This window comes from Apiospora phragmitis, assembly GCF_038363925.1.
Source record: "Apiospora phragmitis strain CBS 135458 chromosome Unknown utg000002l:1.0-5516284.0:1.0-5523493.0, whole genome shotgun sequence".
NCBI lineage: Eukaryota > Fungi > Ascomycota > Sordariomycetes > Amphisphaeriales > Apiosporaceae > Apiospora > Apiospora phragmitis.
In genome coordinates this window covers 3803736-3828817 of record NW_027117400.1, presented here as the reverse complement: position 1 = coordinate 3828817, position 25082 = coordinate 3803736, and the positions used below count along the sequence as shown (strand labels likewise).

The 25082-nt window shown below is 51.3% G+C and overlaps 7 protein-coding genes across 7 annotated transcripts; 5 read left to right on the top strand and 2 right to left on the bottom strand.

The window, feature by feature from the left end:
* Nucleotides 1–411: 411 nt before the first annotated feature.
* PG994_001964 (uncharacterized protein) lies at nt 412–1638 on the bottom strand (the record flags this gene model as incomplete). The annotated part of the gene is made up of 1 exon (XM_066853373.1): nt 412–1638. The coding sequence occupies one exon, from the start codon at nt 1636–1638 to the stop codon at nt 412–414; it is 1227 nt and encodes a 408-aa protein (XP_066721514.1).
* A 4751-nt stretch (nt 1639–6389) lies between these two features.
* Nucleotides 6390–7440, top strand: PG994_001963 (uncharacterized protein; the record flags this gene model as incomplete). Its single annotated transcript, XM_066853372.1, has 4 exons — nt 6390–6704; nt 6752–6838; nt 6902–7049; nt 7103–7440. 4 exons carry the CDS (start codon nt 6390–6392, stop codon nt 7438–7440), a joined length of 888 nt encoding a protein of 295 aa, XP_066721513.1.
* A 6-nt stretch (nt 7441–7446) lies between these two features.
* PG994_001962 (uncharacterized protein) lies at nt 7447–8088 on the top strand (the record flags this gene model as incomplete). The annotated part of the gene is given in 3 exon segments (XM_066853371.1): nt 7447–7621; nt 7713–7852; nt 7864–8088. 3 exon segments carry the CDS (start codon nt 7447–7449, stop codon nt 8086–8088), a joined length of 540 nt encoding a protein of 179 aa, XP_066721512.1.
* Nucleotides 8089–9424: 1336 nt separating this feature from the next.
* Nucleotides 9425–12324, bottom strand: PG994_001961 (6-phosphofructo-2-kinase 1-like protein; the record flags this gene model as incomplete). The annotated part of the gene is made up of 4 exons (XM_066853370.1): nt 9425–10282; nt 10344–10505; nt 10561–11651; nt 12051–12324. The coding sequence occupies 4 exons, from the start codon at nt 12322–12324 to the stop codon at nt 9425–9427; spliced, it is 2385 nt and encodes a 794-aa protein (XP_066721511.1).
* Nucleotides 12325–16646: 4322 nt separating this feature from the next.
* On the top strand, nt 16647–18254 carry PG994_001960 (tRNA-specific adenosine-34 deaminase subunit tad3-like protein; the record flags this gene model as incomplete). Its single annotated transcript, XM_066853369.1, has 2 exons — nt 16647–16831; nt 16955–18254. The coding sequence occupies 2 exons, from the start codon at nt 16647–16649 to the stop codon at nt 18252–18254; spliced, it is 1485 nt and encodes a 494-aa protein (XP_066721510.1).
* Nucleotides 18255–19194: 940 nt separating this feature from the next.
* Nucleotides 19195–20228, top strand: PG994_001959 (RNase H domain protein; the record flags this gene model as incomplete). Its single annotated transcript, XM_066853368.1, has 3 exons — nt 19195–19327; nt 19398–19818; nt 19877–20228. 3 exons carry the CDS (start codon nt 19195–19197, stop codon nt 20226–20228), a joined length of 906 nt encoding a protein of 301 aa, XP_066721509.1.
* Nucleotides 20229–22319: 2091 nt separating this feature from the next.
* PG994_001958 (uncharacterized protein) lies at nt 22320–25034 on the top strand (the record flags this gene model as incomplete). Its single annotated transcript, XM_066853367.1, has 9 exons — nt 22320–22530; nt 22749–22939; nt 22992–23294; nt 23362–23613; nt 23673–23814; nt 23867–24075; nt 24135–24352; nt 24418–24457; nt 24552–25034. The coding sequence occupies 9 exons, from the start codon at nt 22320–22322 to the stop codon at nt 25032–25034; spliced, it is 2049 nt and encodes a 682-aa protein (XP_066721508.1).
* Nucleotides 25035–25082: the final 48 nt, after the last annotated feature.

The window sequence follows — 25082 nt, the reverse complement described above, 5'->3', positions numbered from 1 at the left end:
CCAAAGCAGAGCTTGTAAAGGGGTTACACACTTGAAAAGTTGCCTAACCGGACGAGTCGAAACCATCGTGCGAAATTGGAACATGGCAAGGGCGAACACACATCAAGTATAACACATTGATTTGGACTAGAAGACTTCTCGAAAACGTGGGTTTGTTTTTATCAATTCATATGGGTTCATAGCTCGTGATCGGTTCCTAATCCAGCGAGATTACTTCTAAATGACCAACTCAAGATTTCTGAAGGAAGGAAATCCAGGCAGGCTCTTCGCCAAATGCCAGGTAAACTATGTACAGGAGAAATGAAGTAAATTTTTTAAAGTTCCGTGTCATCGCAATGCAAAGTCTACCAACAAATGCAAGGGCCTCCCTAAGAGTGGGTTACAAGAAGGTGGTAAAGATCAATTGTCCCCTTACAGGGTGGCGTAAATGTTGCCGAAGGAGCTGAGGGCGCTGGCAGACTGCATCAGACTGCCTTGAGCGAGGTAGAAGTACGAGTACTTCTGGACGAAGTCGTAATCGGAATTGTTATCGAGCTCCTTCAGGGCTTCTGACATGAACTCATCAACGTCGCCGCTGGTGGCAGCGAACTCGGTTACCCAGACATTGTTCTTGCCGCAAGCCGTGTTGACGTCCCCCAAGTGCTTGAGGAACAGCTTAACACCGTCTTTGCCTCCAGGTCCATACCAGTGAGCGTTGCAGCCATCCATAGGACAGTCGGAACCGCAAGCCTTCATGAAAGACTTAAGCCAATCAATACCCTGACCAGGCGTTGCGCTGCTGGTGATGGAGGGCGCCAGTATCTTGGCCTTGCCAACGAAGGGCTGCATGAATGACTTGTGAGCGGCAGCGGCGGAAGAAGGATCCATGTTGCATTGGCCAGCGTTATCGCACTCGTTGAAGCTCATGAGGGTGTCAGCGCCAGCAGCGATAGCCTTCTGGGCGTTTTGAGACCAGCCCTGGCTGTGCACAGGCTGGGGTCCCCAGAGGGTGGGGATGTAGGTAACGGCAGCGTCGAGGCCGTCGGACTGGGAGCCCCAGTTGTAGGCCCAGGTGAACTTGCTGCTGGTGGAACAGATGTTGGAAACGAGCTTGGGGTCGTTGTAAGCAAGACCACGCTTTCCGCCCTTGCCAGAAGAAGCCGCGGGAACGATCTGTGAGGCGGCCGAGGAGACAGCGGAAGCAATTTGGCTGACAATGGGGGCGGGAGCAACGACAGCGGCCTGGGTAGGGAGGCTGACCTCGGGCTGCTCAGGAGACGGCGCAGGCTTGGTCGCGGTGACCATGGTGGTAGGCTGAGGGGCAGGTGCCTGCTCAACCGGCGGGGAAGAAGGAGCGACAACGGGTGCAACCGGAGTCGTAGTGCTAGCGGGCGACGGAACAGCCTCGGCAGCAGCACCCTCGCTCTTGTGAGGACGGGCAGCCGCGTAGACGGACTTGGCCGAAGAAGCCGCGCTGGGAGTGGGAGCAGGAGTGGGCAGGTCGCCTTCGGTGACGTAGACGGTCACGATGTCGGTGACGACCTCAACCTCGGTTGCGACGTAATCCCGCTGGTGAAGGTGGCGGTGGTGGTTCGCAGCCTCAACGACTCCCAGAAGGTTGGAGGCACAGAGTGCCGGGACGATGTACTTGGAGAACATTTTTGCGAAGTATGTTCGGATTTCAGATACAGTTGTGGTGGTGGTATATATGTCTCTTTTCAGGGCGTAGTTTCCAGTAGAAGGAGTGTGTCGGTGCCAGCGAGTCAAAGAATGAAAGACGTATCGTCGGTCAAGAGTAAGGACGGGGTACCCGAAGTGTCGTTGACAGGATATGGCGCAGTCTATCAAAGACGCAGAGAATGATGCGATCTAATGACGGATGATCTGGTCAATCCTTTTCGGGTGGGGTGTTGTGCTTTTATGCTCTTGAGGCTTTCGGGACGCGATGGGACAGCGGCGGAACTGTGTGTTTGTTGCGAGTGTATCGTGAGACGACAACTCAGCAGTGAATGTACGATACAATCACAAGTTGGTAAAACGCGATCGAAGCTGGCGACCTGCGGAAGCAGAAAAAGAATGACTGGACGGAGAAGAGAGTGTGTGTGACTCGGTGAAGACCAAAAGAAGCGGCGAGAGGACGGGATAAGAGAATGAAGGTGGGAGCCGGAGACAATTTAAGTGATTGTGTCTGAAGGGGAGCGGGACAGGGAAGAAGAAACATCTGAATTTCTATACTACATACTACCCTACCACGTCGTTTGCTAGGGCCTGCAAGAGAGAGGGGCCCGGGGGGCTCCAGGCAACTCCTGATTCGATAGGGCGATGGGATGGGTGGCACACTGGATCGGGTTCCGGGTGGGTTCAGGCGAGCAGCTAGACGACAGGCACAGTCTAAAATAGGCAAAGTACGCATACAGGGGCTGTATTTCAGGGGTCAGAGAGCCGCTCTCCGCGCTCCCATTGGCCAATCGTCTAAAGTTAGTGCAAGCCACAGGGGGCACGCCGGCGCAAGCCCCAGGCCTGCGAGTCGGAAAGCCGACCTAAATTGGGTAACTCGACAAAAAGACACTCAGGAACATGCAGGAACCAGGAACGCGCAGGGAGGGGTGGACCTTCAGCTCTCTCATCTGCCCTGCCGGAAGCAACGCATCCAGGCATCTTTCTTTTCTCGGTCGGTCTTTTTAGCACATAGTGTCTGCCAAGTTCTGGCTGGACTCCTCGCTGGACTCTCGTACCAAGTGGGCATGATCTTCACCCAGGAACGAAAAAGATGGAGCGACTACCGGTCGAGACTCACGAACCATTCCCACAAGTGCTATTACGCTATCTCGGTCGTAGCGCGTCATATTTTATTAATGTTACGAGTCCGGACGGCAGGGCTCTAATAACATGAGATGGTGCTGAGAATAGCATTCGTACCGCTCCTTCTCACAGACCTTGTTTTCGTTTAATATCGTCCTATTGCTGCCACTAGGTTGGCCCACCTTTTGGGTGGTGTTCGGACGAAACAAGAGGCTTCACGCTTGTGGAAGGGATGGTTATTTCCCCGCCGATATGAGCTATCTGACAGTTGCCCTAACAGTCGATATTGCGTGGCAACCCCTTCGGTGGGAAAAACGAATTGCAACACGACCAGACGACCTTGGCAACCGGGGCAAAAGGTAAACTGGGAAGCAACAACCGATCTCACTCATCTTTGGATGTAGTTACATAGTTGATGCCGATCACTGCGGATAGCTACCGTTATTAGGGTCGGGTGCCACCGGTGGTTTTATTGTGTACAATATGCGGCATCAACAAATGCTCACACACACACACACACACTTAATCTTCAGAAAGTGGGTGGAATAATCAACAACTTATCCTGTGTGTGTGTGTGTGTGTGTTTGCTGTGGTCTGGTATGCCCTCACCAGCTCACCCACTGCTCTCTCCTCTTCCTTTGCGGCGTTACCCACTCCTCATGCAGGAACAAGAACGTTTTTTCGACCAACCAAAACGTACACACATACGCATGCGGGTGTCAGACGCAAAAATACCGTCACTTTCTTGGCATCGAAAGTAGGGTCGCATTTGTTTCCCATAAGCGCTGGGGGTTGCCATTGCCAAAGGTCGGTGCGCCCTGGAACTGATGTCGTCGTCGGCCGTCATCTCCCCTGAACGAAACGACGCATTCGCTTTTGCTATTTCGGTCACCACGACTCCGTAGGTGACCGGGCTTGTATGTATGCGAGGGAACGTGGACCACTCGATGATGCAAACAGGAATAGAGACATAAGATCACTGTGCGTCCTTGCGTATCCTCAATTTCTCATTTGTCATTTGCTTTTGGAAATTCAACGGGTAATGCACCCCAGGTTGGCCAGCTGCCTCTGCCAACTCAACAAGCATCTATCCTGATGAATTGTGGTACACAACATGTCGGAGTTGAGAGGCCGTCGCCGAACTGTTCCCAAAGTCAGTTTGGCGAGCTGCAGCGGACGGACTGATTACTTCACGTAGAGTACTAACCTATCACCAGCACCCATCACATGGGAATGATAAGAAGAATTTGGTGCGCCACCCGGAACCCCTTCCACTCGCGCGCGGCTTCTCACTCTAGTAAAGAGCAAACAATATGTAGGTTGTTTCGGACTGAATGAATCAATTGAACGCTCGTCTCATCAACGTAAATACCCGCCCAGGCGCCGCCACCTACTGCTACGAACACGGACGGACCAAACCATTTCTCAACTGAAGGGAAAGGTTCCAATCGGACGGCGCTTGCTTGTCTATCGGCCCACACACCCATGGCTGTTTGTTGATGGTCTGCTCAGGCCTAAGACCGTCAGTTACGTGGACGATTGAAAAAAAGAACGTGGAAGGTGGAGCGGCCTGTGGAGGTCGCTGGTGGGGGGGTCACTTATTCTTCAGCCAAGCCATCGTGGCCCGATGGGAACTGCCAGGCTGGAAAAAGCTTGGCGTAGGTAGTCAAAACGCCGGGGCTAGTGGCCGGATGTTGCTGCGTGGACATGGAACACGACAGCTTCACTGAAACACGAAGCGAGATTACTCCCGCAGCCCCCCGATCAGGCTGACTTGTATCTGTTTGCTCATCTCGTCTTGGCAGCTCCTGTCCAATCCCTTAGGATCTTGATGATATAACCAATGTCAGACCGAGAAATGAGATGTTTGCTTCTTCAGACTTCCATTGCCACCAGTACCGGCATGCTGGCAGCTGGCCACTGCGTGAGGGGAGAAAGACGAAAGTCGGAAAACCCCTCAGAAAGGATGGGGACCGTTCCTCCACAGACAGACAGAGAGTGCAGGGGGAGACGATAGCATGTACGTAAGACGGAACGGTAGAAGAACAAAAGAAGAGTGTGGAAACTGCAAATGCATGTTTGTACTGAAAGTCATCGTCGTCAGCAGTGCATAAGACATGTCTGTTCTCACCCATGTCTGTTCTGTCTTCTCATTCTGCTGGGCGACGGGCGTAGGTGATCGGCGGGCCACGCTGCTGCTGTACCGCTTCCTGGCTTCCCTCACCAGCGGGAACGGCATCATCCGATCCACATCCACTCCAACCCCTGCTCTTTTTCATCGCCAAGAAGCCCTCCATACAAACCAGGTTGGCTCGTGGAGAGCCCAGTTCCAAGTTGAGGCGCGCACAGCAGCCAAGGCATGCTTTGTATAAAACTCCCCCATTTGTACAAAACGACTGCCGATCCTCCTCGTATTGTCCTACAAAACCGGGTTGCGATCAAAGCAGACGTTGCGTAGCCTGTGGCCTGAAGCCCATATATTGTTTATTATATTGTTGTGTGTGGGGTGGCCATTCGTCCACCCGAGACTCGGCGAATGCTCCCTTGTGAGGAATCGTCACAATGGTAGAACTTGGGCTGCATATGGGGAATACTATCGATATCCCACAAGCGACGATCACGGATGACGATGGAGAAAGTTGAACGTGACAACCAGGCTCTGACACACTATCGTCTCTTTGTTGGGTCCATGCTTCAGAAGGCTTGGAGGCTTATACGAGTAAATATGGATCAATGTCCATTTACTTCGTGTTGGCATTATTGGAAGAGAACGGGCATTCCGAGAAATCCATTCGGCATGAGACACGCCCTTCCAACTAGTAACAAGTACTCTCAAAGTCCGTGAAAGTAGGATACAACAAGAATCTCCCTTGGTAGCAGTGAGTGGGTGGAATCTGCAAGTTCGCGTCCCATGGACCGCCGGGCTCTGCTTTGGCATCCGGAACCGGGACTGCGATTAGGCCGGCTCCAGGTAAGTACTGTAGCTTCGGTAGTGTCAATGGGGATGGCTGTATACAGCACCCATGAGCCGGTTTACATGAACCGGCGTCAGTGATTAGCTCGTCGGGCGCCTTGCCAAGCAGCCACTTCTGTTCAGCTCCCACCCAGCTTTGGGCCTAGAGAACGAAATTTCTCCCCTTCAGCTGCAAACTTTGGTGACATCGTTCTGAGACATCGCAATGGCCTGACTCGCAATTGGGTAGCTCAAACTTGATGAAGAAGGAAGAGAGACGCCTCCGAAAGTGCTGAGGCGCTAGCTATCTCTGAAATATGTAATGGCAGTGATAAGACGCCGTCAGAGTTAAGTACATACTTACTTAGGTAGCCAGGGTGTATTGTATTGTAACTTGAGCAAGCTGCTTTTTTTAAGCTCCAGGTCAATCAACACGTACCAACATAGTAGTGCTGCCACGGTCATCCGCACGTGATCACTCAAGGGCGCGTTGGAAGAAGACGCTTTGGCACTGCAATACCTTATTCAGCTGAACGAGTGTCGACTTTGCCAAAAGAACCACGTTCTAGTCTCAGACGGATGGAATATAACCAGATAAGGTTCCGTTCCCGTGGCCAATCGACTCAATACACACGCACCCCTCCTTGGCGATGAGATGAGCCGAAGCTTCTCTTCGGACACGGGAACCGGAGAGAGGATGGAGCCGTCAGAGGTGTCAACTTTAGCTACGCTAGACTTCCTTGATGTAGCCAATCAGGCAGCAGCAGCAGCAGGCTCTGGTTGCGAGTCGTCCATAAACTACAGTAACGTCTTGATTGATGATGTCGTCGAAGATGTTGTTTCCAACTCCACGTCCACCAGCAATAACTCCTGGTCCGCAAGACAAGCTGCGAAGAAGCAGCGATTGGAACGTCAAGGGCACACCAAAAGTCGAAGAGGATGCTACAACTGCAAGAGGAGGCGGATCAAGGTAATGAACGAACAGCCTCAACTTTCTTATGACTGATCGAGAAGCAGTGCCCGGAGACGTATCCCTCATGTGGGCATTGCACCAAGGCCGGGCTCAACTGCGAGTACCCGGCAATGCCCCAGGTCACTCACCAGGTATGTAAAACACAAATATCGCTATGCGCCTCGCTCTCCGGTACAGGCTAACGTCAATACCAGCCGCAGCATCGGATACCTCTATTTAGCCTACAGGACATGCGCTTCGTTCAGCATTTCCTCCTGAACTGTGTCCCACATCATCCGCTCGGCAATGAAGCTATCTGGACTCACGAGATGGCGTGTTTGTCCCAAAATGTAAAGTATAGCCGTTTGTTTGTTTGTTACCTGGGTCTATTGATTGTTTTCTACCCAAGCTCACAGCACAATCTTCTTGCCAGCACGAGTACTTGATGCACGCGATGCTGGGCCTGGCAGCTTCCGACCTGCTGGGGAAGGACGCATCCCTGCTGCCGTTCGCCATAGCCCACCGCATCAAGGCCATCAAGGCCATCAAAAAGACCCTGAACGATGTGCCCAAGAACAACATGTTCGAAGAGGGCAACGCCCTGGTGGCCACCTGTTTCGCCCTGACCTTCCAGAGCGTCCTGCTCGACGACGGCATGACCGAATTCATGACCTTCTGCCGGGGCGTTGTCCTCGTGGCCACGCAGATGTACTGCAAGGGCGCCAAATTCCTCTTCACCAACTGGGTCGGCTAGGACCAGATGGCGCTCTTGCAGCCCCTCATGGAGACAGTGCCCCCCATCCGCAAAGACTGGGTCGACGCAGCCATCGCCAGCGTCCGGGCGCTGGGGCCTCTCTACGTCCACACGGTCGAGGCCGAGTACAACGGGTTGCTCGTAGATATGGTGGAGGCACTGTACACTTCGCCATTCCGCGGTGAGTATGGCACTGTTCGACCTGTCTGTTTAAAACGGAACGAAGGGGGAGAAATGGGTTCTGGTATGGATGATGATAACCAACTCTTTAGGGTACCAAATCATCTGCAAGCACTACGACTGGTGGCTGCAGATGCCGCACGAGCGCTTCCAGTACCTCGTCGACCCCGCGAACCACGTCTGCCACGTGTTGGCCACCCACTGGATCGCTATCAAGCAGATCATGACCCCGGTCACCGAGAGGAGCACCTCGTCAACTCGAGGGAGAAGACTGCCAGGGATAAGCACACGGATATGGGAACCATCCGTTGGCTGAAGTACCTGAACCGCCAGCTTCCGTTCGAGTACCGGCAATATAACTGGTGGCCGGTGTGGGTCGAGGAGCAGTTGGACAGACTTAACCTGCTTTGGGAAAACCCTGGGTTGAAAGTCATGAACAGTAAAAGGGGGGAAGAGGGAGCAGGGTGAGTATTCGTTACGGCAGGTATTCTTCACGCTCTTTTGACAGCAATCAATACCATTTGATATTTCAATTCATTAATGTGTATTCTGCCTTGGCTTTTTCCCTGATTCACTTCTGTTCACTGGGGTATACTATGTCAGCTTCACAGCACGATGTGCTGTCGAGTGTTCCAACTGGGCATACAACCAAATTGCCTACCAGGCTGCATGCTTTAATAAGTACGGTCGTTTTTCTTCTTGTGAACCCAAATTGGAGTTTATAGATTTTCCAAAGCGTACATTATTAACCGTATTGGCCTAGAGACGGCGGAGAAATGGGATGCGCTTGCTCTGGATCAGTGGTAGCTAGTTTTAGGGCCCGAAAAGGCGTTTTAGGTGATAGAAGCAAATAATGATCTCGTTGTTCCTACATTCTTCTGGGATGTGCGTAAAATCAATTCAGGCATTCAGAGCAACTCCAAGTTCGGCCTAAGGCAACATAGCCAGGAGGACAAAGGCTCAAGCTGTTTAGAAGCTGGTTAAAGGGGCAATTTGTCTACCTACTCCATTGGCTCTTGATCGCCAGTCCTACAGGCTAAGGATAGATGCCTTTATTCTGGCAGTCTGCCTTCTTTCTCCCTTTTGAGTAATGATAAGCCCGTCTTGGTCTACCAAGGGGTCTATCGGTTTTGGTTGCACTTGCTCCTGAGACATACAGCTACCCCTATTTGAGTACCATAAATAGGGGTAGCTGATATATCTCAGGGGCAAGCACTTAAGACTGACAAGCCCGCTTGGAACAACACCCATTCGACAATGCCGTATCGAACTCACAAGTTTCATCACGCACATGCTCGGGGTATCCCACGGATAGTTTTATGACGTGCTAGGGTGAAGTAGTCACTAGGCGATAATGAGACCAGCGATGGCTCCACGTCGTAAAACAAAGCAATACAAGGTTTCTTGTTTCATAGGAAGCACTGTCATAGCTATGAGATGTAAGCTACAGTACTCATATTGAGCAAGTCGTGCGTCGGATGATTGAGCAAGTTCTCTATAGATGCAGAGCCCCCTTCCCTGGGCATTGTCTCGTTGTACCACCCATGACACATCCAAAGAGCCATGCCCGGCACCGTAAAGCAGCTTTGACGCCAGTATATGCTGCGTCGCCGCTCAGGTGGTCTAAGCATCGTGACACAACTCCACCCATGACACCCAACTCCAAAAATGACCCCGGCCATCTATAACACATCTGCCGCCGTGATTGTGATTTCTCCGGTGTTTCGCCAGTAATAGGGGAAAAGAGAAGAGAGGTGATGCAAACCATCTGTTGTTACATTGACTGTTGCGCCGCTGCAGATTTTCAGGCATTTGGGTCAGTTGTCTTTGTCGGCTTGTAGTTGGGTATTTCATCGAAAGAGCCTTCGGCCTCGTTGTACTTGTAGGCGTGGAATTCGATTCCATACGGCTTCGGCTCAATGGCGTAAAGCATGCCGAGCGGTACGTCGAGATCTGCAATGTCGCCTCTCGTGAGGTCCATGAAATACGCCAGAATAACGCGGCATACAGATCGATGGCCAATAATGATGAGATGATCCTTGATTCTCTCAATTTCACGGACCATGTCGCGCAGCCGGCTGATGATCTGAAGATAGCCTTCTCCACCAACTCCGGGATATACGTAATGAAGCTTGTCCTTCTTTCGCTTGGTGTACTCATTCGTGTAATTCGACGCGATCTCCTCATAGGTTAGCCCTTCGAACTTGCCCGCATTCAGTTCATTCAGCATTTCCCATGCTTTGGTGTCGTAATCTTCGTCAGCCTCAAAATATTCCGCCGTTTGAATACTTCGTTTCAACATCGATGTCCAGACGCAGGTATTCTTCTCATCCAACTCGCGGTTGAGCTCTGGATACGGTGGTGATTTATCACCTGGTAATGGTGGGAATGATGATTGAGCAATTTTGTTCTTCTGCTCAACCAGCCACTCCTTGCGCTTCTGTGTGACGAATTTGTAGAGAGATAGGCCGTAGTAATGGCCCCTTTCGGTGAGATCGGAATCGCCACCGATCTTGCCCAGTCTATTGTCCTGAGACTGGCCATGTCGGGTGATCCAAATCTGCCTTGGAGCCAAATTGAACGAGGACAAATAGTGGGCAATGCCACCAGAAAGAAAGCCTTCAGTACCGAACTGTGTCAGCTTCTTACCGACATCCACCATCTATCCAATTGTCAGTGTACGTTCAGCGCCGTGTAATAAGGCATTGCGTTTTTTTGCATACCTTGATATACTGCATGCCATGCTCTTCCTCATAATCCCCTAGAGGCACATAGGCACTCTCGTACTGTCTCACACGCTCTTTGAAATCTGCCAGTGATTGGACTGGGTCTTTGTCTTTGTAGTCAGGACCGGAGAGCTTCAGACGCATATTCGCTTCCAGGATCTAGAAGGATCTTAGTACATAGCCGGGGAGATTCAGACGTACATCAACAACTTACATCGGGATTTTGGCAGAGACTTTCGATGAAGAGGATGCCAAGCTGGGGCTCGCGAGCCTTAATCTGGTCGAATAGTCGTTGCCGACGAGCAACAGTACTGTTTGTTGCATCAAAGATGCCCACAGATCCACCTCCATGCACGAGGTAGTCTAGCAACTCATCCATGGTGTCGTAAGCACACTGCTCACGGATTCTGCGAGCCTGAGCATTGTTGGGATCGAAGAAGCTCGCTGATTGGTCCATTGATGGATCCGACTTGTTGATGTCGAGGGCAGGTGGATCGTTCTTCTTGAAAGAAGACTCCGGTGCCTGATTACCGTTGAGTAGGATTGTAGCGACTTGTTGATGTGTGTCCATAGGGTTATCTTGGCGTTGCTTGACGGGTGAAGTCAGACCGGCCAATCTTCGCTTATTGCCCACATTGAAAATCCTCGTCTCATGCTGCTGCCATGAGAGGTACCGTTTGAGCTTCTTGGTAATGTAGGATTTGCCACGGGCTGGTAAGCCCACCATGATTATGACAAGCTTGGCAGCAACATCACGATCTGCGATCTTTCCGTCAGGCGAGATATTGGAGCGCGTCATGCCAGGAATGCTGAGAGTGGTTGCATGCGGGCGTACTCTCGGGGTTTGGCTGCCGGAGTTCTGTCGTACGGGGGGGATTCTTGGGGATCCTGGAGCTGTAGAGGAGATACTCTTGGCATAAGGAGAGTCGCTGTCAGGGGCCGGCAAATCGTGAAGAGTCATGTCGGATGCGCCATCGTGAATTGCTTTCAAGGCGTTGGCCAGAGAGGTCGGGTTCGCAGGTCTACCTTGCGCATTGGGAGTAAGGCTTTCGTGGTGGCCGGGCTCAGTCTCAGGAGCTGATCCACGAAACTTGACTGAATGGGCGTTGGGATTCGAGATGACGGATGCTTCTAGTGGAACCGGTGTTGTCGCATAGGACCGACCGGCATCTTCATCAGGCACCGAACGGGGTGGTGGTGATGTATTGGTGGATGCAGCAAGCTGGTTGGCCATCGCCGCCTTGGCAAGGACTGACTGCTGGGCTTGAGGTTGTGGGTTGGAGGTTGCGCGCGCGCGTTGAGGATCTTCAGAAGAAACAGAAAATAACCCGTTAGCGGACGGTCGCAGCGACTTGATAAAAGGATAGGATGTCTCGGAAGTTCAGCAAAGTGAGGTGATGCGACGGAGCCTTATCGGCGCATAGTTTCGTAAGATAAGTGGTGCAACGGGTGAGAAGTGTCACAGTTCAGGAAAATGAAGTCAAAATGTCATATCACCCCACTTGAGATGGGGAGGCGGTACGGGACCAAAACCTTGAAACTGCAAATGAGAAGGGAACGAACGGCTGGGGGGGGAGGGAACCATCGCCAAATCCCCCTCTCAGACTTGGGAAGGGGACGGGTTACCAACATTTTGGAGGAACCAACATGCTGTGGTTGGAGAGTACTACCAAGGAGAAAGAGAGAAACAAGAAGTTCGCTTACCTGGTGTTGACGTCGTCTGCTGCTGCTGCTGCTCCTCAGCCCCTGGCGTGTTGGCATGCTGGGCGAATGCATGCTCGAATGGCGATTGGCCCTCGCCGTCAGCTGTTGTTTGGGGGTGGTTGCGCTGTTGCTGCTGCTGCTGCTGTTGCTGCCGCTGCTGCTGTTGCTGCTGCTGTTGCTGTTGCTGCTGAGACCTTCCTTGTGCAGAGGCTGCTGCTGCTCTGGCCTCCCCTCCCCCTCCGTTTCCTCCTTCCGAGTTTGTGTACAGCTGCATATGTCTGGCTCGCCGCAAAGTTGTTAAAAGCTGAGGAGTCGACATTTTCCTCCAGGGTCCAAATTCTAATAAAGGCGGCTTGCCTTACTTAAGGTCGGCCGTGCTGTGGTGTGTATGATGTGACTTAAAGCTCCGCTTGCACCGGTAGCGGCCACCCACTTGTCGACAGGGATCGGGCTTTGGTGTACAGGGCGTACAGAGGTATGAGAGGTTGAATCGACTCGACAGCACCACTTTCTCGTTCTTCCTCCGAGCAGCGAGACCGCGACTAGGGCAAACCAGAAAAAGGAGCCGGCGAAAATTTGACAAGTCCGTCTTTCTGCTCGGTCCTGTTATCCCGAGTGGCGTGAGGTCAGGTAGTCAACTGTTGCACTTTGTCGCAGTCTTCCTGGCCACGACTCCAGGGACCCTCTTATTCAATGTCTAGACTCTGACTCCTCGCCTTCTTCGCACAAGCAACTCGAGACTCAAGACTAGGGTTGTGTTCTGTTGTGGGGTGGTGGTGTTTATTTGTGATGAGGAGGATCCACCACAGCCAGTTGCAGTCTTGGTTGGAGGGGCAGAGAGAGGAGATCACCAGCCAGAACTGGATCCCAGTCCTGTCGCTTTTTTTTATTAATGTTTTCTGTCCACCTGGCAGCCTGGCTGTCGTTCGTTTTGTTTCCTAATGAGGCTGTCTGACCAAGGCTTGTTGCTCTAGTCTGCAACAGCTCAGGATCTGCCCGCGGGCCTCAACAGTTTGGTTTGGTCCGTTGTAAGTCTTGGCGAAACTTGGGGAAACACAAATGGTAAGACCCGGTTGGTGGTAGCTACTATTAGTACTCGATACTATTGAGACGTGTGATAAAGATAGACTGTTGGAACCCCCGGCTCAGGTTGAACGCAGCTTGGTGATCGTCTTGGCTTTCCAATGAACCCTCGTCTGTTACCAGTCTTGTTTCTTCTCGCTATTTACCTCTGGCCAGCTGCCTGTTGTCCTACGCAAACGAGGCGGTTGACTTCCGAGGCGGTTGCAGCACGTAGCCAGGGCCGTGTAAGTCAAATGAAGAACTGTGGAACACTCCCGTGGGCGGCTGCTGCGCTCTGGGTGCCCGGGAGTTGCGAAGCAGTGGCAAGACAAATTGTCGCCAAGAATACTGATTAGACAGTGCTTGTGCGGAATCGTGAGCTTTGGTTGGGTACTGTGCAGAAGGGCCTTGGTGGTAACTCAAGACCGTAGGTAGGTAGTGTGCGGGAGCTTGCAATTATAGCTTCCACTGGTGCCTCTGAGTATAGCCTCGTTTCCAACAGCGCGGACTCGCACACATCTGTCTATCTTACTCAATCAATCTTATTACTCAGGTCCCGAGACGCAGCACACTCCCGATTCATCTTGGCGTGGGGTTCAATTTGAGGAGGCCGGGGGAATCTGGGAGGGTGCTTCGCGCTAACGACTGGGATGCACGGATTGCGTACCGGCACGAACGGGACAGTCATAAACATCCCTCCCTCTAATGGAACTCAAACAACTGCTTCGCCGCTTTCGTAACATTACTGGACGAACACCTGTATCATCTATAGATAGTAAAGATGCATAATGACCTGTATGACGGCCTTTGTGGATGATCAGAAATACTTATCTATTAATTCCGGGATTGGATTGAACTGCATGCGCTTCAAGTAGAAATCACCGGGAATACCTCCGATTAGCTACTAGACGGCCTGAAAGAAGCCTTACCTGACTTATTTCAATAGGTGCCTTGGTGCCAAGTGTAGCTTGGCTTTGGAATAGACGACGTTTTTCCAATGTGGTTTTATCATTGATCCAGGTGAGACAACCTTGGCCTGGGCGGTACTCACTTGAAGAGATCGACTGCCAAGCACCCAGTGACTACCTCGTACCCAGTCCTCGGAGATCCGGTCAGAAAGGGGGGTGAGGGAGGTCTTTTCCACCGACACTTGGTCAATGCAAGACATTCGCAGTGACGTACCCGATGGGTGCCTATGTACCTACTTACATAGTGCTAGCTACTCAATCTACTCGTGTAAGTGTTTTATTGGTATGGCGTATGCACATGTATCAATCTACGCCGGAGATCCCTCTGTCCCTTTACCGGCTCGACTCTGGAGCTCCCGTACACCACATCCTGAAGAGATCAGATGGGGAAAACATTCGTAGAACAAGATGCAGTCATGACATGCTTGGGGGCACAAAACCGCATCTTGAGCTTACGGAGTCGAGTGCGCAGAGACAGGCTAGACATAGAGTCACAGCTGCAACGAATCAGAGGCTGAGAATCAACAATGTGGTGCGTGCAGCAAGGATTCAGAGCTTCCTAGTTCGGTAATCTTCCAGGTCTGGTACGACCAGATCCTGTCAGATTGCTGCCGGATAAAGGTACCTACATTAGATGTGTATTCATCGACACATACTGCACTAGCAGGTGGTAAGCTTGCAGTCCTCGTGCTAACTCATATATACCATATATCCTTTTCACAACTCTTGAAATCGGTTTTGGTGATACCTACCCCGCGAATAGTCAACTATCACACAAGGTTGTGGGTGGCGTCTGAAAACGACAACAAAGGTACCCTCCAAACGACGATGACCACCCAGCCAATGACTTTAAGCCACCTGCGTGATTGTCTTATGAAGGAACAGGTCAGTGGGTGGTCATCTTGCAGGTCGCCGGAATCTGCGGGCGTCCAGGGAGGTGAGTTGGTTCAAGGAGGCAGTATTGATTTCACTGACAGCCCAGAAGGTGGACATATCTCTCACGTATGCATCAACGCGTTCTCAGCTTCCTTGGCCCCTAGAGAACGAAAGGGAGGTTTTGGTGAGCGGTCACGCATCTAACATCAGCGATTCGTCACTCTGGCTGAGATTGACAAGGTGTCCGTGTCCGTCCAACTCAGCGAGACGGGAAAACACCAAACCACTCTTTGCCAGGCTAATGATCATATTTAAGATTTACATAGTTGCTCTATTCGCCTGGTAGTATATATTGATAGTATATATTGAGATTATGTATGCGTGAAGAAAGCGTAGATGCCGAGGTTTACGCTGCAATAGAGCATTGACATTGGAGCCTTCATTGGTTAAGCCGAGCAAGGTTTTCAATTCAAACAACATGAGAGAACCAGGTACTGGAAGTGATGCATACCTTCTTCGAACCCAATTGTGAGAACGAGACATGGATGTTTTTGCGTAGCTTGTTTACTTTTTGACAAGGTAAATCCCACCCCACCTGAAGTGAGATACCCGACCCCGGTACTCCGTACAATTGTCGTGTTCGAATAGGTAAACGTTCATGCAGGGACCAGAGCAGAAGAAAGTGTTTATCGATAAGCCCCACCATTGGCTTATCCGATCATCAATCAACAATCGCATGCCTCTACAAGGCACCTCAGTTACATGACTGACCGACCATAACTTCCCATTTCTTAGGAACAGGCACCGAATCTGACGATGACTTTGTTCCCACCAGTCTGAAAAACAGCCACATTCTCGTCATTCTATATCTCTGCAACCGCCCAGGTCCAGAGAACAAACCCAGTGTGACTGGTGGCGCAGGGTTTTCATCTGGAAACAACCGACCTGGTTGAACGAGCTGCATTTGGCCATTCTTGCACCTTCTTATATGCCACAGGTGAGCCTGTCGTCGGCATATTCCTCGCATCTTCTCGGAAAGGAAGGTCCGAGTGAAACGAATGCCGGCATCTTGGTGATCGCCTCTCCGATCGCAAGCACTCGCCTCGTTGCTGAGAACTGTCATTGTCTTTGACGGTCTACAAAAAACACACATACGCCTCCTTCCTAGCAGACAGGAGTGTCTACGTTTTGTCAAGAAGGCTTCAGCGACCACCCCCAAGTTTACTCATCCTTCCTTCCTCACCAGCCCATCGCCCTCTCACAATTGCCCTTGATTACTTACTTGGTTTCCTCATGGCCGCAATGCAGAGAGCACGGATGTAGGAAGCTTAGGTACGTAGACTCTAATATCTCTGCCCCTCGCCGATTCACCTGGCCTAGCGAGTCCAACTCATCATCTTCTGTTACTATCGACTCGTTGCTCTGGAACTGCCCTTCATATTTTGGTCCAATTGATTCAACGCTTTGTTGTCTGAGTTGGTTCTGTTCTGCATTCTCATATATTCGAAACCGAAACATTGCCATTGGCCCGAGGTCTTTTTGTTGCTCACCAGTCTCGACTGCTACCTTACACGTCTACTCAGAGATCACTTCTAACAGGCCACGATAAGGTGATTGTCTCACAATCAACAACAAAAACCCAAGACCCCTTTCATCACCAAGACGCCTTGTCTCCTAACAGGTATCCGCTATGAGCGATTCCATGAAGGAAGTTGTCGAGACGCTCGACCCCGTTTCGCAGCGGCTCCTGCCACAAAATATTGATACTGGCACGCTGGTCCCGCTCAAGACGACCCTTGAGCTTCGAGACAATCTCCTGATTGGTCAAGCCTATGTCACGAGAGCACCGACGAAGCATACCAATGATGTTGTCAAGTAAGTGGCCGCATCGCCCTCCAGTAGCTGCGGGCCTTTTCCCATGTGCCTCCTATTCTGGGTTCGCTTAACGCCCTGCACGCTTGGCCGATGTTACCATACTGACGTTCCGTCTCATCAAAGCATTATCCGAGCCATGGTCGGTGATGATCAGGCTAAGAACCTTCCTCACCTGCGCCGATGCTCGAAACCGTCCGATTTACCGCCTCATCTGAAGAATCAGTTCATGAACGAGAGCCAGTCTGGACGAGGTGCCCACACTGGCAAGTCGCAATATCTCTATATTTTACTGGGTCCTCGGGATGAGTTGGACTATGGAGAACTCGTACGGGGCTTGTCAGCGATTCCGGGCATTAGGGATGACCTCTTCGTTGGACTGATCCCGGTTCCTCTGTTAGCTCCCACATCACAGGTCCAGGCCAATTTGTGGTCTCAGCAATTCTGGCAGACTGTCTACCGCAAGAACAACCCACTTGGTCCCCATCCCAGCAACATTTGCCGCACCACAAGTGTTGTATCTCGTGATGCTGATGTTTGGATGACCTTGGCGCACGATATCGCCAGGAAATCACAAAAGGCCGGCTTGGGAGAGCCCATAGGTGCTGTGATTGTGAAGCGTACAATTCCGGGGAAACCCGAACACAGCAAACCGGACCAAGCCAAGGCAGAAGATGGCAAGATGGGCGGCGAGGCACCGAACTCCGAAAACATGGGCAACAAAGATGGCACCGGCGGCCTCGAGCCGGCTTTCGGCGATGCTTCGGATTCAGGATCAGGCAATGACTTTGAGAAGGTAGATGCAGCAGGATCGGACAACACCAACATCAACCAGACTGAAGGGACTGCCGTTGAGCAAAAAGAAAAGGTGTCCATTGTAGCTCTTGCAGGGGACGCCCGCTGGTATCGACAAGAGCGAACTGGCCATACCGGCAACCCAATGGCGCATGCTGCACTCCGAGCAATCAGCATGGTAGCCCAAAAGCTTGTCAAGTCAGAGAAGCGGGAGCCCGCGGCGTCATCCCCAATCCTGGAGTTTGAAGCTTTCCAAGATAGGCCTCTCCTCGGCGATGAACAGGTTGTCTTCGACGCCGACCATCCTTCTCCCGATGGCTACCTCTGTCATGAGCTTGAGCTGTACATGACGCATGAGCCTTGTACCATGTGTGCCATGGCTATTCTCCATTCAAGGATGGGCAAGATTGTCTTCCGTCACCGTATGCCTCTTACTGGCGGCATGAGTTCGGAGGACCGCACCCAGGATCTTTGCGGTGGCCCAGACGCAGGCTGTGAGCATGGCCCATGTGGCGGCGGCCACGGTCTGGGGTTGCACTGGCGTAAAGAGCTCAACTGGAGCATGCTCGGCTGGGAGTGGGAAACGGACAAATCCGAGAGACTTCCAGTTGATGTCCACCTGCATGCTTAATGATTAAAGCTCTGGGCTTGCGCCGGTGTTTTATCATTTCAAACTCTGGAGGCAAGCAAGGGAGTTAGGTAGTCCCCTTGTCGGAATTGGTAACCTGAGAGGCATGATTCTGGTGATTGCATTGGACGATTATGGTAGTTTTTGGCAGGTTATGGCGGACGCAGCACTTAGCTACATTAGAGAGCTGTGCCCAAGCATCGGCATCTTTGATATTTGATGGTTTCCCTGCATGATACTAGGTAGAAAGAGATGGATGGACCTGGCCCAATGGCCAGGGTCCTACTCTAATGAGCCCTCCGGCAGTAAATAGAGCACGCATTGCATCTAACGAATCCTCCATCTGTGTGACTCCCTGTGTATTGTGATGGTGGCTGTGTCGTGAGTCTACACATCTCAAGCTACAGGTATGCAACAGGTAAGAATTGGATATCTGTTGAGTAAAGCACCTAAATATGTGACTTATATGCGTTTAAGCCGGTTATTATGATGCCACCGTACTCCGTAAGTGCCTAAGCTTTATCTAATCTTATCTGCTATCTGCATATCCGCATACAGCGCGATAGAAGTTATTGTTGCCCTGTCAGTCTGGCCTGTCATGCGAACTCCCCTCACTTTCGCAAGCCATAAGGACAAGCCTGCAATACGCTTCGCGCGAACACAGCACCTCTTCAGCATGCACTGACATAAGGACATGCAGGATTCTGACTATTCTTTGTTTCGGTAGAAGGTTCTGTTGACGATGCGACTTGGTTGACTCAGAAGCTGCTGCAATCTATTCCGGATCCACGCGTTGCCAACTGCGGATAAAACAACCCTCCCTCGATATCAGCTCCCTGCGCGTGCGGGCCCTCAGTCTCCATTTAGATTAGCAACGGGCAGCTTGTCATGGACTACTGAAGATCGCCCTGCCTTCCTCGACAGCAACCAGCGACTCGCGGAAATGGTTAACAAGAAACGCAAGGCGGACGCCCCCGCCGAGAAATTCTATGCCGTCCGTTGCGGCAAGTCGCCCGGTGTTTATGGCACCTGGGCTGAATGTCAAGCGCAGACAGCAGGCTTCCCTGGTGCCAAATGTACGTCTCGCGCCGACCTGTACCATCACCGCCCCTTTGGATGCATGCAAAGCTGACAGGCGCTTCCCAGATAAATCCTTTTTCAACTTCGAAGATGCCGAGTCTTTCGTTGCCGGCGAAAACACCGCCACTGCCACTGATGGGACTAAGCAGCAGAAGTTTTACGCTGTAGCGATTGGGCGAGATCCCGGCATCTACACGGATTGGGATGTCGCGGCCGAAGCCATCAAAGGCTGGAAGGGGCCCAAATACAAGAAGTTTGACACCCGCGTCGAGGCGGTCGAATACATCCGCACCCATGGCAACGAAGCCGGCCAGTCATCCATCAAGGACGAAGACATCGAACCACCCGCGAAGAAAAGCAAGCGCTCAGCGGGCAGTAGCTCTAAAGCCGGCACTATACATATCTACACAGATGGGAGCAGTCTGTCAAACGGTCGCGCCGGCGCTGTTGCTGGCGTTGGCGTCTTCTTTGGCGCCGGTGACCCTCGGTATATCCGTCCGAATCCATGGCATTATGTGTATCTTGGGGCTAACAACGAACTATAGCAACATATCTGAACGTCTTGAGGGTGAGCTACAAACGAACCAACGTGCTGAGTTGACGGCCATTCTACGCGCACTTGAGCAGGTCTCGGACGATCAGGACGTCCGCATTTTCTCCGACAGCAAATATGCAATCAACTGTGTGACTGAGTGGTATGTCAATTGGGAGAAGAATGGCTGGAAAACCAAGGGCAATGATGTGAAGAATAGAGACCTGGTTGAGCTTGTCAGGGAAAAGATTTGTGATAGGGACGCTCTCGGCACGAATACACTGTTCCAGTGGATCAAGGGTCATGCCGATGATGCTGGAAATGTGGCAGCCGACCAGCTCGCCGTGCTGGGGGCCCAGTCTTAATATGCTTACATGGATTGAGCAGTCCTGCAATTCGAGGTTCAAGGATTGCAGCTTACGAATGGACTTGATGCATAGCTACATGACGACTGTATGGATTTTTGCGCAATATACCCCATTCCACAGGATGCACGGTCGCCTATAAGTACTGTGTTTGAATACGAAGGCTTCATACCCCATTCTCTTGAGAATCCTACATTATGACGTGCGGCGAGATTGGAACTCATGTTAGTGGACATGATCTAACAGAGCATGATATCGGGAGTCCAGAACCGAAAGAGCAATGAGATGATACGAATACGGAGTCGAACCCAATGACTTACTACACTTTACGTGGTCTTGTTCAACCCTGTCCACGATTCACCCCGTCTCCGGGCTGTGGTGCCAACACCGCGAAATTCCAGTGTTTCTGGTTACACGGGTAGGTGCGGCAACCGGCTGTGTCCAACCGAGATCAGGGGAAAAACTACGAATTAGGGGAGCGCGCTTCTGACGGCTCTTGTTCGAAAGTGAGGATCTGTGGGCTGGTAGATTTGGCAGGGTGGGATATATACTCATCAGGGCCGCCAGCCATCACTCACTCTGTGCTCACGTTCTTCGTGCCCGGTTGCGGCACCGGAAGCGCTTTTTCGTATATAATCTTAACGATGGCGCACAGGGGGCTTCGGTTATCCGGCCAAACGACCTAAGGCTTGGTTGGTGTTGGCCAAGGTGGTCAGGAGTTGCAAGTCTCCTGTGCGCCAACGGTTGGTGCCTGGTACCCTAGTGAGTCGGGAAAAGGATTACCTGAAAGGTGTACTACCTAGGTATGTTTGGCTTAACAAGTGGAAGCTTCTGAGAGTTGACGTCGCACTCAGCAGAGCCTCGGTAATGCCTGAGAGACTCGCCCGGCGGGTGGTACGAGTGGTGCAGAGTTACCTCTTACGTGTACGTGCTACGTGAGGACCTCTCTTTCCAAGGTTCCTGTTGGGGAGGCGTACCTTCTTCGTAGGCGACTAATTAAATCTTCCTGGGTCAAGGTAGGGTCCGGTTGAAAAGAGGTGGGAGCGGTCGGCTTCTGGGTTGCCGTTGAAGAGGTTGACTCTTTGGTAGTGAGCGCCGGTCGGTGCTTCTGTTATTGCATACCGTACATATCTTCCGGCCAACGGATGCTTCAAACGCACATAAAGTCGTCACTTACACGGCTAGTATAAGACCTACAGATCTATATCCCTTTTCCCTGGGTGCAACAAGACATCTACATTTATTAAGGTGGTTCATAAGGCAGAAAGTCTCAAAATTCAAATCTGGCTAGACCGCAAATCTGGCTCGGCACCTCCCACCGTGCTGCACCCTATCCTGCACGCATATGCCCTGTAACTATAGCGCCCTTATTACTTTTGATTATACCCTTTTATCGCATTTCCTATCGCACCGGTTAGTGGTTAGTGGTTAGCGATTAAGTAATTAGGTAGGGTTAGCTGGCTAGAATAAAGGTTAATTATGTATTTGAATATTTCGTATATCGCGTTCGTCGAATTGCCAATTCGTGGAATCCGGAAAATGGTGAAATGGTGAAATCGGCGGAATCAATGTCCGGTAAGATAGCATATTCTAACCAGATTTGAATTTTGAGACTTTCTGTCTTATGAACCACCGTCATTCATCATATATGCAAGGAGCTCGTCGAGTAGGTGCCTTATCGGGAAGTAGACAAGCAGCATTTGAGGGCTTCCCACTTACCCCCAAATTCCCCCCGCCTTTTCAATGGGATGATGGAATGACTAGGTTGTTCGTGCCGAGCCTTCCTAACCTACTATGTGATTGCACGTGCATGCAGTTCACTAATAGGAACCACATCTTGGGGAAGTTGGACCACAAGGCACCTGCCCTAGGCTCTGTGTTGTACATGTACTTGTAGGTATGTAGATAGGTAGACTCCGCTCTCTTCGCTATGGTTGTTGACTCTCCAGACTCTTCCCAATCTTCGTATTACATCACGGTCACCAAACATCATCATTTTCTCTCTTTATCGTGCTATTCTGTTGGTAGTTTCCATATTGCATCCTTCGCCACATTGACTTACATCGCTGGTCTTGAGTACATTGGCTTGCTATGGCCGATCCAGATCCTCCGGCAACGCGTGACGAGGCCGCGCCTTTGCTCGGCCGGCGTTGTGAAGCACAGGACCAAGAGGCAGGCGCTTCTGGGGATTCTATCCAGACAGATCAACAAGTTAAGACCTGGAGACGTCGTCGCTGGGTTTCGCTCGTTGCCAGCATGATTCTACTCGTCGCTTTCGTTGCGATCCTGATACTTAGCGGAGGTTTGTTTCCCCCATATGTTTCCACACTATATACATGTATAACCCAGGTCGGCCGCGCTGACGAGAAGCATACGACAGTTCTATCCCGTCTCAAGGGCACGAAAAAAGATGGCTGCCTCACTGAGCATGACGCCTGATTGCTTGGAAGCCGCATCTCGCATCCTCCGTAAGGTCCCACGCCCACTGATGATCTATCTTCTATTACTGAAGCTTGCTAGCAAAACTATCGCCCAACTATACCACTATAGATGCCTGTACTCATTTTGATGAATTGGCGTGTGGTGGGTTTTACAGCTCCGAACACATTCCAAATGATCGTGCCGATTTGTCAACATATGGGACTATGGCTGTCATGGACGATACGATCATGCGACATATTCTTGAGTCGCCGTATCCTCGCAAATCCAAGGTAAGAGCTAAATAGATTGAATACGAGACTTATAGCTGCTAACAGTCCTTAGCGAACGGCATCTTCTCCTGCGCGACTGCCAGCAGAAGCCATGTTGACTGATGAGGAAAACTTTGATATGATGCAAGGGGTGTACAATACTTGCATGGATGAGACGGTCCTTCGAGAGCTCGGTGTGCAGCCACTTGTACACCTAGTCCAGACCGTTGCCGACTCTTTCCCAGTGGCAGAGTGCGACGATGACAAGTTTGGGAAGCAGGATTATGCTGCGCTAAGCGAAACCATTCTACTGCTGAAGAGAATGGGAGTACAGACATTTGTGTCTCTAGGAACGGGTCCCGACGACAAAAATCCCGTGAGTGATAGCTCGTGGCCAACTTGGGTCAAGAACTGACATTAGTAAGGACACGGTCATTGTTCAGGCCTCGCCCGGTGGTCTTCCTATCAGTCCTGTATTGGATCAGTCGGAAGCAGGTGTACCAGGGCCCGGCCTACAGATTATTATAGGTATGATTAGACCGGTACTCGTTGAGGCTGTGACGGAGCTCTTCAGTAATCTGCATACACGCGGATCTTCGAGGGATGCGGCGGAAAGACTTGCAAAATCCGTCGTTGATCTGGAATTGAGTCTCCTTGGGGCGGGCTTTTCTTCGCTGCAGCAGCAAGATAGAAGGGTAAACCATGCAGACCCAATCACCGGTTCCCATGCGCGGATGAAACCAATACTGGCCAGAAATCCTATCACGTCGAAAAAGTTGCCAATGCTGGAAAGCTGGCACCCCCTCTAGGCCTCGACCAACCTAGTACCGTCCAACTACTCTGTCGACTCGATGTTGGTCGCGTTCCCGGAGGTCCTATCGAAAGTTTCAGAGATTGTCACTAATACTCCGAAAAGTACACTTCAGAGCTACCTAATTCTAAAAGCAGTCCTGGGCTACTACGAAGACGTCCTGAGCCCTGATGTAGAGCCAATCACTCAAGCCTACAACAAGATCCTTGGACAAGATCCGAACACGAGGCTAGAGCGTTGGAAAATATGTCTTTCTCATACAAAAATAGTAGTCCCATGGATTTTGAGCCGCTTTTACCTCGAGGCCAAATTCTCTGAAGAGTCCAAGGTGTTCGCCGAACAGATCGTCAGCGACGTGAAGCAGCAGTTTGCATCAAACATCGGGGGTTGAACTGGATGGACGAGTCTGACAAGTACCTTGCCATCAACAAGACTCACAATGCCAACGTCAATATTGGCTATCCAACTGAATCTCCCGAGATCATGAGTCCAGCCGCCCTCAAGAGATGGTATAGCAATCTCAATGTCTCCAACTCCCTTCTCGACAATTCAGTCTCGGCGAAAGCGAATCGCGTCAACAGAACGTGGTCAGCACTCGGCAAGCCCGTGGATCGTAACCTGTGGTAAGTTGCTCTACTCAACACAAGTCGTCTTGACTCTGGCCAGGCATTGAGTATATATCTTGCAGGTCCATCAATTCATATGAGGACAGTGCGTACTATAACGATGTAAGTAGTCGTCGGCCTCTGAGTACGAGAGTTCGATATTTTCTACTCCTTTGAGGAACAGGCGTTTCCAGTTCATGGCTTATACGATTCTCAGGTTGGAAACCGTAACTTTTTCCCGGCAGGGATAATGCAACAGCCACTATTCCATGTTGGCTGGCCCTCATACATGACTTACGGCGCATTCGGAGCTGTCGTAGGCCACGAGTTAACACATGCCTTTGACAACAATGGCCATTATTTTGACCAGCATGGCAAGTACGCCAACTGGTGGACGAACCACACCAATGAGGAATTCTCAAGGCGTGCCGCCTGCTTCGTTAACCAGTATGGGAGCTTCAGGGTCAAGGGACCTTCCAATTCCCATTTTCCAGTGATTGGAGCAATGACTATGAACGAGAACATTGCCGATGCTGGCGGTGTCGCAACAGCATACGCGGCCTGGAAGCAGCGCCAACGAGAGAAAGTAGACCAGAGCCTACCTGGACTTGACTTTTTCATCCATGATCAGTTGTTTCATGTCGCTTTCGCGCAAGGTAATCCAACGCCATTCCTCTTCTCACTGCTATGGCCAAGATGATAGGGGGCTCGTTGGCTAACATATAACTCGACGCAGGCTGGTGCCAGA